Source organism: Miscanthus floridulus, chromosome 9, assembly GCF_019320115.1.
Source record: "Miscanthus floridulus cultivar M001 chromosome 9, ASM1932011v1, whole genome shotgun sequence".
Lineage (NCBI taxonomy): Eukaryota > Viridiplantae > Streptophyta > Magnoliopsida > Poales > Poaceae > Miscanthus > Miscanthus floridulus.
This window is the reverse complement of record NC_089588.1, coordinates 120,968,837-120,986,051: the sequence shown is the minus strand read 5'-3', so window position 1 is coordinate 120,986,051 and position 17,215 is coordinate 120,968,837. Positions and strand designations below refer to the sequence as shown.

At 45.6% G+C, this 17,215-nt stretch overlaps 1 protein-coding gene and 1 pseudogene across 1 annotated transcript; both read left to right on the top strand.

Annotated features, from left to right (window-relative positions):
- Nucleotides 1-209: 209 nt before the first annotated feature.
- On the top strand, nt 210-1,366 carry LOC136480761 (uncharacterized; annotated as a pseudogene).
- A 3,885-nt stretch (nt 1,367-5,251) lies between these two features.
- Nucleotides 5,252-15,446, top strand: LOC136482803 (uncharacterized). The gene is made up of 3 exons (XM_066479997.1): nt 5,252-5,768; nt 13,648-13,727; nt 14,298-15,446. Exons 1-3 carry the CDS (start codon nt 5,333-5,335, stop codon nt 14,454-14,456), a joined length of 675 nt encoding a protein of 224 aa, XP_066336094.1. The 5' UTR covers nt 5,252-5,332; the 3' UTR covers nt 14,457-15,446.
- The last annotated feature ends 1,769 nt before the right edge of the window (nt 15,447-17,215 follow it).

Below are 17,215 nucleotides of genomic sequence, written 5' to 3'. Positions count from 1 at the left end.
AACCACTGAGTGATGCTGAACCTGAAGACGAGGATGGCAGCATATATCCAGAAGAGTTGTACACATTTGAAGAATTTGAAGCCGAGCAAGAAGTATTAGAAGACCTGCAAGATGAGATGGTTGCATAATTGAAGAATGATATTGAAGCACTAGAAGAAGGGAGGAGATGCAGTAGTGGTCCAAGGAGGTATGTGGCAAGGCCTCGAGAAGAAGCCAATCAGCGGCTTATGGATGACTATTTCACGGAGAATCCTATCTATAATTCTACTATCTTTCGTAGAAGGTTTAGGATGAGAAGGCTCTTGTTCCTGCGCATTGTCCATGCCCTAGGTGAGTGGTCCCCCTTTTTCACCTTAAGAGTGGATGCTGCTAATTGCCCTGGGCTATCTCCAATTCAAAAGTGCACTGCTGCAATAAGGCAGTTAGCAAATGGAAGCCCAGCAGATCAGCTTGATGAGTATATTAAGATTGGTGAAAGTACTGTAGTAGAGTGTTTGAAGTTATTTGTGGAGGGAGTGATTGCAAAATTTGGGGCAGAGTATTTGAGGCGACCAACAGTACAAGATGTTGAGCGCTTAATGGAGATTGGTGAGCGTCGTGGGTTCCCTAGCATGCTAGGGAGTGTTGATTGTATGCATTGGCACTGGGAAAAATGTCCTTATGCATGGAAGGGTATGTATACCCGCGGTGATCACGGTGTTCCTACGATCATTCTAGAGGCAGTTGCTTCGCACGATCGTTGGATATGGCACGCCTTCTTTGGTGTTGCCGGATCGAACAACGATATCAACGTGCTTAACCAATCACATTTGTTTGTCGAGCAGCAGAGAGGAGAAGCTCCTCAGGTGCAGTACTCTATCAATGGTAGACTATCAATGGTAGACAACATAATATTGGTTATTACTTAGCAGACGACATATATCCAGAGTGGCCTGTTTTCGTGAAGTCTATACGTAAACCACAATCTGATAAACATAAACTTTTTGCTGAGAAGCAAGAAGGGGCAAGGAAGGATGTTGAATGTGCCATTGACATTTTGCAGTCTCGCTTTTGTATTTTGCGTCGACCAGCCCTTCTATATGACCAAGGAGATCTGGAGAATATCATGCTTGCTTGTATAATTCTCCACAACATGATAATTGAAGATGAGAAGGATATAGAGCCGGTTCCAATTGATTTGAATGAGGAAGCCAGCACATATACTGTTCAAGAAGCTACAATCTCTCATGGAGAAAACCCTGAGATGGAAGATGTACTTAACATAAATACTACCTTACATGATCGCCAAGCGTATAGACAACTTCAATCTGATTTGATTGATCATATTTGGCAAAAGTTTGGGAATACATATAGGCAAAATAATTAGGTACATATCTTCAATCCGATCTGGTTTAGTGTGCAAATATAGCTAAGTCATCCTAGTATGTTTGTTTACAAAGAACAGATTAGTTTTTTGAAAAACACATGTGCCAGTTCAACCTTTCCAATTGCACTAAGTAATGTTTTTCATCTAATCACTATTTCTTTCCTTGTAGATGATGGTTTCTGAAGATTTGGAGTCCATTGCGACCTGATGGATTTTTGAGTGCATGTGCAACCTACCTGACATGGACGTGGCACCTTATTATTTTATTTTGCATATGATGAACTTCAGTACTTCCGTACGAACTATGTATGTTACATGTTATCTTTATCTCCGGATTGCTATAATTAATTAATGTATGGTTTTCGAGACTGAATTATGGGTCGCTGTATGGTGATATTTGGTTCTGGAAAGTGATGGAATGCAGAAATATGATCTATGTTTGCCGGCTGTGTTGTTTTGCTGACAGCTATCGACCAATTTTGTTTCTTTGTCATTGTGTGTTGTCGACGGAACACATGTGGGCTGTAAAAATAGTTGTCACAATTGATCTATCTGTTTTTGGTGCTGCATTTAATTTACTCTTTGTATGAATGATGTTATAGAAACCATGGGTTGGAAAGCACTATTTTTTTGGTACGGTATCCTATGTTATAGAAACTACTAGTTTTTATCATTGGGACTGCCCTAAGGAGGAGACAGAAAGAAATCGTTTGTCAAGGCACTTTCAACCAAGAAACTACATGATTTCTATGTTCATTAATTACGATGTCATCTAAACAAAAAGATGATGTGGCGCTGCAATTAAAGAAGAGAGAAAGAAATGGTTTCTTAATAAAAATCATGTCTACATGGAAACCAAGACATGAAAAGATATGATAGGTAGATGAGAGTGAAAAAACATGTGATTGGATAAAAGATTATTATTCTATAGAAACTGTCGATTGGGAACATTGTTTTTATGTGGAATGTCTATATAAATTAATGGACATATAAACTATCTATGGTTTCTAACGCTGTGCCCTGATGTGAGAATCGGAACACCTATGCACAAGGAAACCGCAGATTTGGCGTTGGAGCAAAAGTCATTATTTCCATCCCCAACCTATGGATCCGCTACAACTGGCGCGTCTAGGTTTGAAAACCGAAAGAAACAGACAAAAAAAAACACCACTAGAAAGCTCAGTTTTGACTCATGAATAACTCGGTACTTGACCACAGCGCTACAAAGTTCAGTCATGGCTCATGGATATAGCTCGATACTTGACCAAACCGCTACAAAGTTCTAAATTAAGTTCGCCATTCGTCATGCCACGTCGATGTATTCTTCAGAGCTCACCCTCTTCATGATGTCAGGGTCACTTTTTATGACACACACCTGCTCCTGGTCCAACTTTCACATCAGCCTTGGCGGCTTGAACTAAAGATTTTACGCTATTGATATACTCAGTGCTCGGTCTTATAACCATCCTCATCAGCACATCTGCAAACTTAATAAAAGAATGACATCAATTGGAGAACAGTACCCCCACAAATAAAAAACTAGATTGTTGTACAATAATTAACTAATTAACGCTACTACAAAAATTGTTTTACGAGACACTGCCCAAACATTAATGTAGGCGGTCACAAAATGGAACCGTCTTCTAAAATACCAGAGAATTTCGGAGGCGATCATTTTATTTAGAAGTCATCACAATTGCCCGTTCCGCAAAATGAATTTACGGAGGCGGACATATTATTTACGCAGACAATTAGATTTTGACCGCCTCCTAAAATTGATTTACGGAACATGTCCGCCTTCGAAAATGGAGACGATTTTCGCAGGCAGACCTCCTAAGAGGCCTGTCTGTGAAAATAGGCCCAAGGCCCAAGAGGCCCAATTGTTGATCTCACATATAAATACAGTCCTTAGGGTTTCAGGTTTCATTCCTCACTCTCACTCTTTCTCTCCACTAGTGTCGGTCTCTCCACTAGCGCTGCACGCACGTACGGGCGAAGGCATCCCGGCAGCGGCGACCTAACCTCTCTCCCATCCGCTCCCAGCGGCATCCGGCGATTCCCCGTGCTAGCCTCGGCTCCCCTCAGGCTCCTCCGCGGCGGCGGTAGATCTAGGACAGCAATCTCTCTTCCGCCTCCATCGCCTCACTCATCTGTGGCCATGGCGTGAGATCCAGGAGGCGCAAGGGAGGCTAGATCTGGCAGGCTTACGCGTAGGGAGGCCTTAGCCGGCGGCCGCACATGCATGGGGACATGATCCAGAGGCAGCACGCGTGGCATGGCCTCACCCTGCGGCGGCACACGCCGGCCAGATCTAGCGGCAGCGCACACAGGGAGGCCTCTCCCGGCGGCGGGTGCGGACGCTGTGGCAGCGGGCTCGGAGTGCGTGGATGGGCTCGATGGGCCCGTGGATTGGTTTTCATTTTTTGTTCTTTTATTTGATTTACCGAGGCGAGCATTTGAACAACCTCAGGAAAGATCGATTTACCGAGACCTTTTAACTGAGGCGGTTGTGATGCCCATCTCGGTTAACCCATTTCGCCCGCCTCCAATTTTTTTTTTGTAGTAGATCAGATGTATTAGCTCCGGCAAAACGGATCAGCGTATCACACACAGGGAATCAGATGGGTAGCACACGATGACACGAGGGTTTATACTGGTTTAGGTACGTTGTACCCTACATTCAGTTTGAGGAGGATCGCTTATCTCGTATGCTCAAGTTTATAGGGGTGCTGATTGTAGCTTGCGACGTACCGATCTAGGGTCCCTACCTAGCCTTATAAAGTCGGGGGGGGGGGGGGGATAGGGTTAGAAGATCCTAGTTGGTTATATGAAAAGTATAACAAATAATCTATCGTATCTCTGTAGGAGTTGGCATCCAAATCTTCCTCGTAGGTTTCTTGTCCACCACACGCCCAACGACATACCCCGGTTCTGGTGGGCCTCATCTTTGTCGTATTCGACCCATCTTGTTTGTATTAGGCTGATATATAGGCGGTGAGTTACTCTGGGTCCATATCTCTGACTAGTAGCTTCACCTTATACTTGTGGACCCTATATGAGATTATGTGAGAACATGTTTTAAGGATATGTGTATGCAGAGCTGTTTTGCCAAACATGTCTCTAAAATAACTTTAGGTTTACTAAAAAAACTGCTCACGAAGAAATAAAAAGGAATCGTGCCAAACGAGGCCATAGATACGTGGGAAATTCGTGAACCATCTAGATCACTTTTGGTGTTACGCTACCGTTTCAAATATTTTTTTGTGATCGGGTACACCATTTCAGATATTTAGCAAACAACAAAAGCGAGTTGTCATCGTCAACCGATTTGACAACCATTTGTAGGTTCCCGGAATATATTATCTATACCTAAACCTAATATATAATGCCTTCTCTGACCGATTTGTAGCGCAGTCGTTTTCTCATATAATCCACGGCACGGTGAAAATGCAACCTACCCGCCGGATGCTCTCTGCAGTGGACCTGGGAGAGTACGTATAGTGGCCGCCTTGTCGGAGTGGCCAGCAGAGCAAGGACTGCTGCCATGCATGCATGCATCCTGTACCATGTGCATCTTTGCAAGTCGATGCAATGCAAGCATGGTCAAGACTCGAGAATGAATGAATGAAGCACTCGGACAGGTTTAATGCATGTACTGCTCTCTGACCGTAGCTAACAACAACCTCCCTTGACTCCCATCACCCTATGTCTGTCCGTCGTTTTTTCTTTCTTGCTCGTTTTCCATTTCATTCCCATACACGCCCGGCCAAATAGAATGGAACACGGGACAGCAACATCTCGCTCCTCTGCTACGTGTCGCCTCTTCGTCTTCTCCTCCTCCAGTACCAGTACGTCTTGCCTATAAATTGGAGCGCGCTAGGCCAAAGGCCTCCAGTGGTGTTCTGGTGGACTGGGCGGTGAGCCGTGCGTGGGAAGGACACGCGACCTGCAGCTCGATCGGTAGCCATGGCGGGCACGCCGTCGCCGTTGCCGCGGTCGACGCCGACGCCGAGCCCGTGGCGGCCGCTATGGCGCTGGGGCGGCGGCACGGGCACCAGCTGGTGGTCGTCGCTCGCGAGCGGCGTCTTCGCATGGGGCGGCCGCGGGCGTCACCGAGGCACGGCCAGCGACGACAGAGCCTGCGGCGTCGTCCCCGGACGATCGGGGTGCGAGCTGCAGGCGGTGGTGGTGCCATCGTCGGCGGCAGAGGCCGGCGCTGGCGGCGACCCCAGGGCATTCCTGACGTGGGAGGACGTGCGCGTGACAGTGGCCGGCGGCCGGCGCGGGGCGCCGGACGTGAGGATCCTGGACGGGATCAGCGGGCACGCGCGGCCCGGGGAGGTGCTGGCCATCATGGGCCCCTCCGGCGGCGGCAAGACCACGCTGCTCGACACCCTCGCAGGTGCGTGTCTGTCCCTTCGTCACCTCGTCATCTGTCGTCTCATCTCATCTCGTACCGAGTCCTCCTAAAAAAGCAACAACATGTTCCCTCTCTCAAGTCAACTGCCGTCCGAATTATTAGGCTGCGTTTAGTTTGTGAAATGAAAATTTTTGGACGTCACATTGAATGTTTTGGGATGTCGGAAGGGGTTTTCGAATACTAATAAAAAAACTAATTACATAGCTCGCCTGGAAACTACGAGACGAATTTATTAAGCCTAATTAATCCATCATTAGCGTATGTTAGTTACTGTGGCACTTATGGCTAATCATGGACTAATTAGTCTTAAAACATTCGTCTCGCGATTTTCAACCAAACTGTACAATTAATTTTTTTTCGTCTATATTTAATACTCTATGCATGTGCCGCAAGATTCGATACGATAATTTAGAGTGAAAATTTTTAGAAACTAAACCAGGCCTCAGCGGTGGTTTCGCTTCCGCAACAACTTGGCATCGACAGCATTAATTTCCCATGGATGCTACACCATTCATTCAGTTTCAGTGAGCACGCACGTGAGGCTCAGCAGAAATCTTCTGTGGACGTACGTGCCGGCCGGTCCATTCAGTTCAGTCCAATCAAAACATTATTAGTAACATTGCTCGCAAGTACCATACGTGAAGGACCACCCTACCCTACCTAGTCCTTTTTTGAAAGAAAGGATAAAAGACTTGCTTTAATTTTGATCATTCTTCTCTAATTTGGATCCTTTATGACACCAGATAAGCATAGTTAGATTCTTCATTAATTATATTTTTTAATGCATACCTATTTAATGTTATAAAATCTTTATAGTTCCCTCTATAACTATGGTCAAACTTAAGATGTTTTCACTCTCCAAGAAAGTTAGAATGACTTATAATTTGGAATGGAGAGAATAGTACTTTTTTTATGCACTATGTGTAGATAATTTGGGATCGAGGGAAGTAATTAATTAGCTGAATAACTTTGTACTCCTACTGATTGTGGTCATGAGCAGTATTTGATTTGTGTCTAATAAAAGTCCACGTGCATGTTTATTTGTGGTTGTTCACATATCCTTGTGCCAGTTATGCAAAGTAGTTATCTGGATGTGAGGCATAAGAAAATCACAGTTTTCTACTTGATACCAGCACAATTTTCTATCTGCCGTTTGAGGCAAATAAATAAATAAATCTATCTGTCATGTTAGCTGGAACCCAATAAATTTTGATCATTCTTCTTTGTGATTGTAGTCTTATGGTTGTGTGCAGCTATAGAGGCTGGAACCAAGTTTTCACTTCTCTAAAAGGCTAGCTATTCCTTAAACCAAACACCTCGTATGTACATGTATAAGCACTACTGTAGGGTAACAACTAACAACTAATATCGTACCTACTGATTGCGGTCATGAGGAGTATGATTTGCGAGTCTAATAATAAAAGTCCACGTGCATGTTTATTGTGCTAGCTATGCAAAGTCCTTATCTGAATTTGTGGCATATGAAAATCATAGTTTCCTACTTGATAGCAGCACGTACAATTATTTACACAAATTTCCTTCTTCCTGTGTCATGCTAGCTGGCACCCAACAATATCACTTATCGCCCCAATATGTTTTCAACATGGTTTATTAGGGAAGCAAGGGTATAAGTGCTCAAACGGTCAAAGCTGCAGAAAAAAAAATTATAACATTATCCGCTAAGCACCAAATGAGGGTCGTCAACGGTAACTGAAATGATGGGATCAGCACAAAATACTCCTCCTTCCAAGTGCTAGTACGAGTGCAGTATGGAGAAAAAAAAATCATTCGTGAAGAACAAGGCGTCTTTTGTTTTGAAAAAGTAAAACTTTGGGATATTTTGATTTCTGCTTTTTAGCGAAAATAATCTGGAAGTTCCATGTCCTGCCTCTAATGAATGACAAGGATTATAATCCCTAGTAAAAACAGTACTTGAAACTGATACAGATACAAACTGCTCAATCATGCAAGTACAGAACTGAAAAATCATGGCAAGATAGCTTTCATGTTAATGTCAAGATGAGTTATTTCCTCAAGAAAGATGGTCTTGTTGGACCTCGGAACCACGAGATGGATCTCAGATTCAGATCGGATCGGCAGCTTGGCCTTGGCCGCTTGTTGAAATTGGAAATGCAATGGCTTGTTTGTACAATAGCACTGCCCCTGCTTTTATGGGCAAGGGGCAGAGAGCATCTTCTACTTTTCTACTTGTTTAAGCATATCCTAGCCGCTAAAGTGGATGCTAAGCATATTCCTAATGCAAAAGTAAACTTGCAAGAAAAATAAGATACAAGTGCCGAGCACTAGGCTTATCTATCATTCTCCCCCTAAGCCTTGTGCCGATTACTGGAAGTGATCTGCTCTAGCCCAATTCTCTCCCTCATCTCTTGGAACTTTGACTTTTCCAGCGACTTGGTGAGGATATCAGCGAGCTGATCAGTGGTGGCAATGTGGCTGGCCTTGATGCTCCCATCGTCCAAGCAATCCCTGATGAAGTGGTACTTGATGCGAATGTGCTTGCTTCTTTCATGTAAGACATGATTCTTGGCCAGAGCTAGAGCAAACTTGCTATTCACCTTGAGCTCAACCATGTCCATATTCCTACAAAGGAGCTCTGCCAGCATCCTTGACAGCCATAGTGCCTGAGTTGCTGAAGTGGTGGTGGCGATGTACTCTGCTTCACAGCTCGAGAGGGCCACCAACTTCTGCTTGAGGGACTGCCAGCTAACCAAGCCACCACCGAGGAAGAACATGGTCCCAGTTGTGCTCTTGTTGGTGTCCACGTCACCGGCGAGGTCACTGTTGCAGTAGCCGACAAAGCGCGCTGTGTTGGGGGCCCTGCCATAGTGAAGACTGTAGTCGAGGGTGCCCGCCATGTAGCGAAGGATGCGCTTGACGGCCTAGAGATGCTCCATCGTGGCCCGCTCCATGAACCGGCTGACGTACCCGACGGCGAACGCGAGGTCTGGCCGGGTATGGACCAGGTAGCGCAAGCTCCCGATTAGCCGCCGATAGTGTGTGGGGTCGACCTTCTCCGCCATGTTGTCCCGACTGAGCTTGAGCCGCTCCTCCATCATGGTATGGGTTGGATTGCAGCCCATCATGCCGCCGAGCTCGAGGATGCGCTTGGCGTAGTGGGTTTGGCGGAGGGCGAAGCCACTGGCATCTTGGCGCACTTCGACGCTGAGGTAGAAGCAGAGGAGGCCGAGGTCGCTCATGTTGAACTCCTTCATCTGTGCCTTGAATGCCTCCACTCTGTCTCCTTCAACACCAGTGATGATGAGGTCGTCGACGTAGACGCCAATGAGCAGGATAGAACGCCCGCTGCCCCACTGGTACACTGCCGCCTCATGAAGCCCATCTTCTTGAGCGTGGCATTGAGCTTCGCGTTCCAGGCTCGCGGGGCCTCCCACAGGCAGTAGAGGGCCTTGCGCAAGTGGTACACCTTGCCTTCTTCTCCAGCGATGGCGAAGCCCGGTGGCTGGCGCACATACACCTCCTTCTTGTGGTCGCCGTTGAGGAAGGCGGACTTGACGTCCATGTGGTGGACCTTCCACCCCTCCTAATCCGCCAGCGTGAGGAGGACCCGTACCGACTCCATGCATGCCATAGGGGCAAAGGTGTCATCGTAGTCAATCCCTACGCCTCAGCATAAGTGGTCGGCTCCCGGCGTGCGTCAGATGAAGCCGGGCAAAGAGCTGCTCTGCCTACTCTAAAATAGACTAGTCACCGAGGATGTTCACCATCGTGCGGTACCATAGAGGCTCATCGTGGTAGTAGGCGTCCAGGTGGTCTTCATCGTCCTCTAGCGGAGTCACCAACTCGATCTCACACTGCCGACCAGTAGGCGAGGTAGGAGATGCCGTAGTCGGACACAAAGATGGTGTGGTCAGATCGGCTAGTGGTGGAGTTTCTAGGCCGCCGACCAGTTTTTGGTGGTCGGAGTGGGTGCTGGTGTGGTCCGCTGCAGTGCCGATGTGGTCCGCTATGGTGCTAGAGTGGTCAACTAGGTTGCTGACGAGCTTCCGACCGCCGTCGACCCGTTTCCGAGCTCCCCTAGATTTGGTGATGGCAAGCGCGGTGGATCTATTGATGTGGTTGGAGACGCTGGTGATGTGGTCACAAATGCCGAGAGGTGCACTCTGCGCTCCCCTAGCTCCTCTAGCCTATGTGTACTCGATGGTGAAGTCACGTAGAGCCACCGCCGATCCATCATCAGCCATCTTGTCCCACACCCAGCCGTGGCCCTCGTCGAACATGACGTCGCGAGCCACTCGAACACGCCATGTCACCGGGGTGAACACGTGGTAAGCTTTAGCCCCCTCTGCGTCACCGATGAAGACCGCTGGTGAACTCTGATCGTCGAGCTTGCCATCATGGTTGAGCTCCTTGATGAATGCCAGGCAGCCAAACACTCGTAGGTAGCCGACCGCCAGTTTGCGCCCGTGCCAGGCCTCATACAACATCTTGCCGTCGAGCGCCTGGGTCGGCGAGCGGTTGAGCAGATGCACAACAGTCATCACCGCCTCTCCCCAATAGATCATCGGCATCCCTCTCTGCTTGAGGAGGGCGCGGCGGTAGCCACCACCGTCTGGTTGCGGCGCTCGACGATGCCATTCTACTATAGGGTGTACGGGGCAGAGAAGTGGCTCTGAATCCTCTCATTGGTGCCATGAACTCGCCACCATTGTCTATGTGTAGCACCCAGAGCTTGCGGCCACATTCCTTCTCGGTAGTTGCCTGGTGGCGCTTGATGGCATCCGCTGCTACTGCCTTGGTGTCGATCAGGTCCAGCCACATGTAGCAGGACCCGTCGTCGACAAGGAGGAGGAAGTAGCGCCATCCTCCAGGTGTAGCCAGTGTCACAAGGCCATAGAGGTCGCCGTGTATGAGCTCTAGCTTCTCCTTGGCGTGGAAGCTTGCCTGGTGGGGAAAGGGGAGCTGCCGCTGCTTAGTGGGGACGCAGGTGTCGCAAAATTGCTCCACATGGTCGACGCGCGGCATGCCCTGCACCATCTCCTTGTTGCCGAGCAGCTTCAGGGCCTCAAAGTTGAGGTGCCCGAATCGCTCGTGCCACCGCCAAACATCGTCATTGCGGTGGGCTGCAAGGCACACTGGTTATGCCACCTACACATGGAAAACATAAAGGCGATTTGTGCCTCTGTTCACCTTGGTGAGAAGTCAGCAATGGCGATCCCAGATGCGCAGTATCCCATGCTCGATCTCTGGGCGCGAGCCATTCTCATCTAGCTGTCCCAAGGTAATGATGGAGTTCCTCAGCGTGGGAATGTAGTAGACACCGGTGAGCAATTAGTTCTCTCTAGTCTTGGTGGTGAAGACAACCGAGCCAAACCCTTGATCTCAATGGTGGAGGCATCGCCGAACTTGACGGAGCCATTCATACCAGAGTCACAGTCGGAGATGAACTCACGTCGACCAGTCATGTGGTGGGTGGCGCCAGTGTCGAGGTACCAGCCATCGATCGTGTCATCACTAGGGCCGGGACTAGGACCGAGGAAGGCGTGGGCGCGCAGTTCATCGAGGTGGAGCAGGGCAGAGCCGACCGATGAGGGAAGGGGAAAGCTTTAATCTTTCTCCTCCCCTATTTCTTGCCGCAGCTCAATGCACCAATGCACCAAGAACAAGGCATGGTCCCCCTCCTCTGCTTACGCGACGTGAGCCTGCCCACCACGGCGTGGAGGAAGGTGGCAGTCCTTGGCCCAATGGCTGGTCCTGCTGTAGTAGAGGTAGGTATCATCTCGGGTCGCCTTGAGCTCAGCAGCTGCGCTGCCATTAGCACCAGCCTACGCCCGGGGTCCTTCTTCTTCTTGCCGCCACATGGTCGCCGACGATGCTCCCTAGGCGGACCAAAGCCAGAAGCCTCATCCTTCTTCTTCTTCTCGAAGGCCCACCACTACTCGGCGGTGTAGAGCAACTTGCCTCTAGTGGTACTTGGCTCGGTGTGGGGCGCCTCCTCACGATCTTACATTACCTTGATCCTCCCGGTGACCTCCTTGATGGAGAGCGCCTCGAAATCAAGAAGTGTCTCGATCGCCAGCACGATCTAGGAGTACTTCTTGGGGATACAACGTAGGAGCTTCTCCACCGCACGAGCATCGATGATGTTAGGATCGTCGTTGCGCGCCATCTGCTCCTTCAGGGTAGAAAGGTGAAAGGCAAAGTCATCGGCTTCATCACTAGGGTTAAAGGCTAGGCGTTCCTACTCCTGTCAAAGTCGCTGCAGTGTCGCTCGACGGATCCGGTGATCGCCGAGGCATGCAGTGGCGATGGATCTGTTGCCTTGTTGGAGTGGGAGGTGTCGATGTCTAGCAACATGGTGGCGCACAACGCCTCCAGTGCTCGCCAATCGTCATGGAACTCGACATCCCTGAACTCGACCGTGTCTCAGATCTGCCGCGCCTGCATCTTGACCTTCATGAACAGGCTGCACTCGTGGTAGTTGGTCCTCGTGAACATCGGCAACGACGTCCCCATTCTAGAGTCGTGGTAGATGGTCTGCACCACCGGCTGTGCCACCGGCGAGTGGCTGTGGTGTCCACGGTGCCGCTCTGGTGACGGCAACTGAAGACGACGCTCTGCTGGGCTTCGCGACCCGCCGACTGGCTCCCGCTCCATCTCGACGCGCAGCACTACCGCCGCGGCTTGAGCCGTAGCCGCCGCCTGCCTGGCCGTCTCGACCGCTACCACAGCTGCTGCCTTTGTGGCAGTAAGGCGCATCGCGTGATCGTCGGCTCCTGCAGCTGCTGCACCGCCAGCGGCAGTGGCGACGCGCGCTCTCTCGATCTCGCCGGCGGTGGACATGGCTGCTCATCGGACTCTCAAGAACTCCAGCTCCGATACCAGTTATTGGCCCTTGGAACCACGAGATAGATCTCAGATTCAGATCGGATCTGGGAAAGTCAGAGGGCAGCTTGGCCTTGGCAGCTTGTTGGAATTGGAAATGAAATGGCTTGTTTGTACAATGGCACTGCCCCTGCTTTTATGGGCCAGGGGCAGAGACCATTTTCTACTTTTCTACTTGCTCAAGCATATTCTAGCCACTAAAGTGAATGCTAATCATATTACTAATGCAAAAGTAAACTTACAGGAAAAGTAAGATAGAAGTGTCGAGCACTAGCCTTATCTATTAGGTCCATGTATACATGGACGGTGGGCCTGATTCTTCCGGGAAGCTTATACTTACTGGTTGATCAGCCTTTGGCCTGCCGTTTTGCATTCATCCGGGGGCCTGATGAACTGTCCATAATAGGGTGTGCTTTTAATTAGTTTGCAGAGACCATCATCTGTTCCGGGGATCCAGTCTAGATTCTCCACCAAACAGTTTTAATTGATGATTGGAATAGGCTTTCCAATGACCTGTTTTTTGGATCCACCCAACTAAAGCTTAGCTACCTAAAATTTCATAGCTAAACTTTAGCCAATTAAAAGTTATATCTGCTAAACTTTTAGTTGAGGTGTTTAGATCCTCCAGTTAATAGACCCAGGTCAACTTTAGCTGGTTTTAGCTGGGATGAGACAGCTAAACTTTAGCTAGTCTTTTAGCTAGACCGTTTGGATCCATAACAGCTAAATTTAGCCAGCGAAAGTTTAGTTTGTGGATCCAAAAAGGCCTATAATCATGCATATGGGAGTATTTGTGTTGGGAAAATAGACGGATGCCGCTTTCTATCCCTCTTTTCATTATTTATTTATTGTATTTCCTCATTAATATGGGAGTATGGTGCAATGCCAATATTATTTTTAATGAGAGTATATCGGATGAATGAAAAATGGAAGCCACTCGACACTTGGATTTTCGTTACTTTGTGTAACCCTTGTCGTTATTACCATTTCACTGCAGGAAGGTTAGGACCAGGCATGAATAAAACAGGGCTGATTTTAATTAATGGCGGCCAGGAGAAGCTTGCCTATGGAACCTCGGTAAGACAAAATCACCTCTTTCTCATAAACACTGATGATTGCAGAGGCTGTAATAATTGTAACACAAATTTTGCTTAAGGACATCTTTCTTATATAGTATACACCACCAACTTTTAAATTTGTCCAGTACCATTATGAAAACATATATATATATGTTCGTGGACACCTCAACCACTAAAATAGCCATTTATCTACCATCACGAGAGATGCGAGGTATGAAATGTCCCTTTCACCCTCCATTCTATCTTCTTCCTTTATCTACCTTTTCTCCTAATGGCGCCCTCTCCCCATAGTGCTAGTGGCCGGATGTCGTGGCTACTCATCTTCGCGCTAGCAGCGGCGTGCCGCACTTCTAACTCCCACGTTGTTGGCCACGCATTGGCGAGCTCTGCTCCTTGCTTTGACCGAGCCCCCACAGCCGCGGCTTTGCCCTGCTCGCCTTCGAGCTCTTTCTTATTCGTGGGTCACTGTGCTTATGCTCCGCGTGCCAGCGTCCTCCTCACCACTCACCTGTCCACCCCCCTGTTGCTGCTCCACCCTACTCGTCGTTGATCTCAACCCTATGTGCAGGTTACTACGTCTATTGTCCACCCGCCGGCATCCTCCACCCCACTTACTGGCCTAGGGTTCGCTACGACACCTCCATCCTATTCACTGTTGAGCTCTAGACCATGTGTGGGTCGCCACGCCTCTGCTCTCTGTGCTGGTGGCCTTTTCCTTGCTCGATAGCAAAGCCCCGCGGCGGCACCTCTAGGCTATGCATGGGTCTCCATGCCAACAACAAAGCTCCAACCCAAGCATGTGTATGAGAAAATATATAAAATTTCGTAGTGGTACTGGACAAATTTAAGAGTTACTGGCATGTATGGTTGTATTAGGAAATACCGCATGAGAAGGTGAGCAAAATTTGCCTAATAATTATATGAACTAGTCCATCAACCCGTGTGCACGGGCTAGAATTTTAGGAGATATAACTATTAGTTATTGTTTAATACATATGATGAATAAAGAATTACTTATATTAAATTTATGTTTTTGTCTTTGTTTATTTTCTAACATAAAAGATACTCGTAGTTTATATCCAATTATCATTAACTTATTAATACTTTTAGGCAAGAGCCGATCTTTAAATTTTTTCATTCATATTCATATTTTTTCTTTACATGGTACCTTTATATATTTTAAATACATGGTACTTTGAAAACCTTACCATTAACTATGGTGGTTATTGTTGCATCATGTATCTTGCAAAGTCGTGAATCTAAATTTTGATCAAATTTTATTCTTATTGATTACTATACAGATTCTTTTTATCGTCAAGTTAAGTTAAAACTATTGTGCTTGTATTTTTTTTATTAACTCTCTTTTTAGCACTTTTTAGAATAAGAATTTTAGGTCATAGAGTACATTCATAAATACAATATTACCATAACCAATAATTTGAAACATGCGTCATATCGCTTAACATAATTGATGGAGCATGAAGCGAGATCTCAGATGTTGGTCACAATGCTAGCCTCAATAGAATTTTAATACTTATAATGATCGTTTTTTTACTCTAAAGTAATCTGATAGGGTCAAAAAATATAGTGACCACTGGTCTCCCACACTTCTTAAGATGATTGAATTTAACTATCAAAGAACTACATGTGAACTTATAGTTATATCACCAATATAGATGTGTCAAACATTTTATTTAAAATATATAAATATATCTAATGTAACAACCTATATAAATTATATGTCATAGTTACTAATAGGGTTAAACAATTTTTTAGTATAATTAGTATATGACTTGTTAAGGAAATATTTTTTTATATAATGAAACATAAGATATTGCTCACGTATGCTTGTGTGACACACACGTATGCTTACTTTAATCAAATTAATATATTTAATATTGATAGAAGTGGGTAATATTGAAACATATATATGCTCTGTGGTTAAACATTTTTAGTAGAAGATTTTGACAATTTATATGTAGATTCAAGGGGATACTTAATTTTTCTAATAATAAGATGAAAATTAGGTTACGTAAAATATCTATCCTAATAGAAGGACACATGTAATTAGATGTAAATTTAGGTCTACTTTAGATCATGTTGTTTTTCACAATAGCAATGGAGGGTAATTATTTAGAAAATAAAATATTTTCGAGAGCTATTATTATCAATGTTGATTAGGTTATACTAAATTGATGGTTAGATGTTTCTGAGTTTTGTGAGATTTTTTAGGATCTATATATTGTTTTTCTATTGAGTGTTGACAGGATTAATTTGGAGGCTCCATTCGGGACATCTAGATAGAATTTATAGTATTTATCTTTTTCTTGAATCATATGTATTTAGTTGAAACATAATCTTAAGATATATAAACTCTTGTTGCATCTCTTTTTGTGACTTCATGAATTTATAGTTTGGCTTTCAACTTTTAATGGAGTTGTTGCAAATTTGTCCAGTTGTTAAGTAAAAACTCTAGTTGTTTTTATCTTTTATTTAAAAGTTGTTTTATTATTAAAGAGAGTTTAGGTCCAAGTAGTATTGTTTTCCACATGTTAAGTTGAAACTCAACTTGCACCGCGGCACTGGACATGTTGAATTTGTTATATCACATGATTATATGTGTAGTATTATTTTATATATCATAGAGTGTTTAAAATTAAATTACCAATATTTATATATTTATATGATATAATGTTTTAGTCCATCAACTCGGTGCTTCTGCACGGGGTAACTTTAGATAAGCAATAGAAAACCCTATTTAATATATATTAACTAATAAAAATTTCTTCATATAACCTAACTTTTATTTGAATCTAGACTTCCAGAGTTACACATGTGTATAGATCAGTTGGCATTGGCATGTCTGAGAGGGATCGTCGTAGCACAACTAATGATCTAACATTACTTTGATTCCAATGCTTGGTGTTTTATTTTCCTTTGTTTTGTGTCCCAGTATGGCTAACTCCGTGCAGTATATGGACATGTTGGATGCCCCTCTTTAGGAATTGAATTGTGTGGATAACAATATTGAAATGTTAGCTCATATGCGGACCTGCAAATAAAAATTAATAACATGATTGAGTCTTGAATATTGAGATCCGTACCTTCAATTGTTTTCATAAATTGTTGTTTTCCTTTGATTTTTCTGATGAAATTTTGAGGTTAATGGGGAAGTCCTTTCATAGATATTTGGTTGTCATTTGTTGGTTTCTGAAATTTTGCTGTGAATGGCTTCATCGACATAATTAAGTCAATGCTCCGACTTCCTTGACATATCGCCATTACATCTTTCAAATTATTTGATGTATTTATTGCGTTGTTTAAAGGGAGGTGGTACATGATTATGTTTGCATCCTGGTCAGAGGTTGTGCCACTTCTTTTAGAATCATCTTGTTGATATAGATGACTTCTTAGGTTGGCATGATGTTCTACAATGTAGTCTTGTCTATGTATGATCAATAGATGTGTGATGCGACAATAATTGGA

Coding starts and splice junctions, on each gene's coding strand:
- LOC136482803 (XM_066479997.1), top strand. CDS start 5,333: ATGGCGGGCACGCCGTCGCCGTTGCCGCGGTCGACGCCGACGCCGAGC. Junction 5,769..13,647: donor GCTGCTCGACACCCTCGCAG/GTGCGTGTCTGT, acceptor ATTTCACTGCAG/GAAGGTTAGGACCAGGCATG. Junction 13,728..14,297: donor AGCTTGCCTATGGAACCTCG/GTAAGACAAAAT, acceptor CCCTATGTGCAG/GTTACTACGTCTATTGTCCA.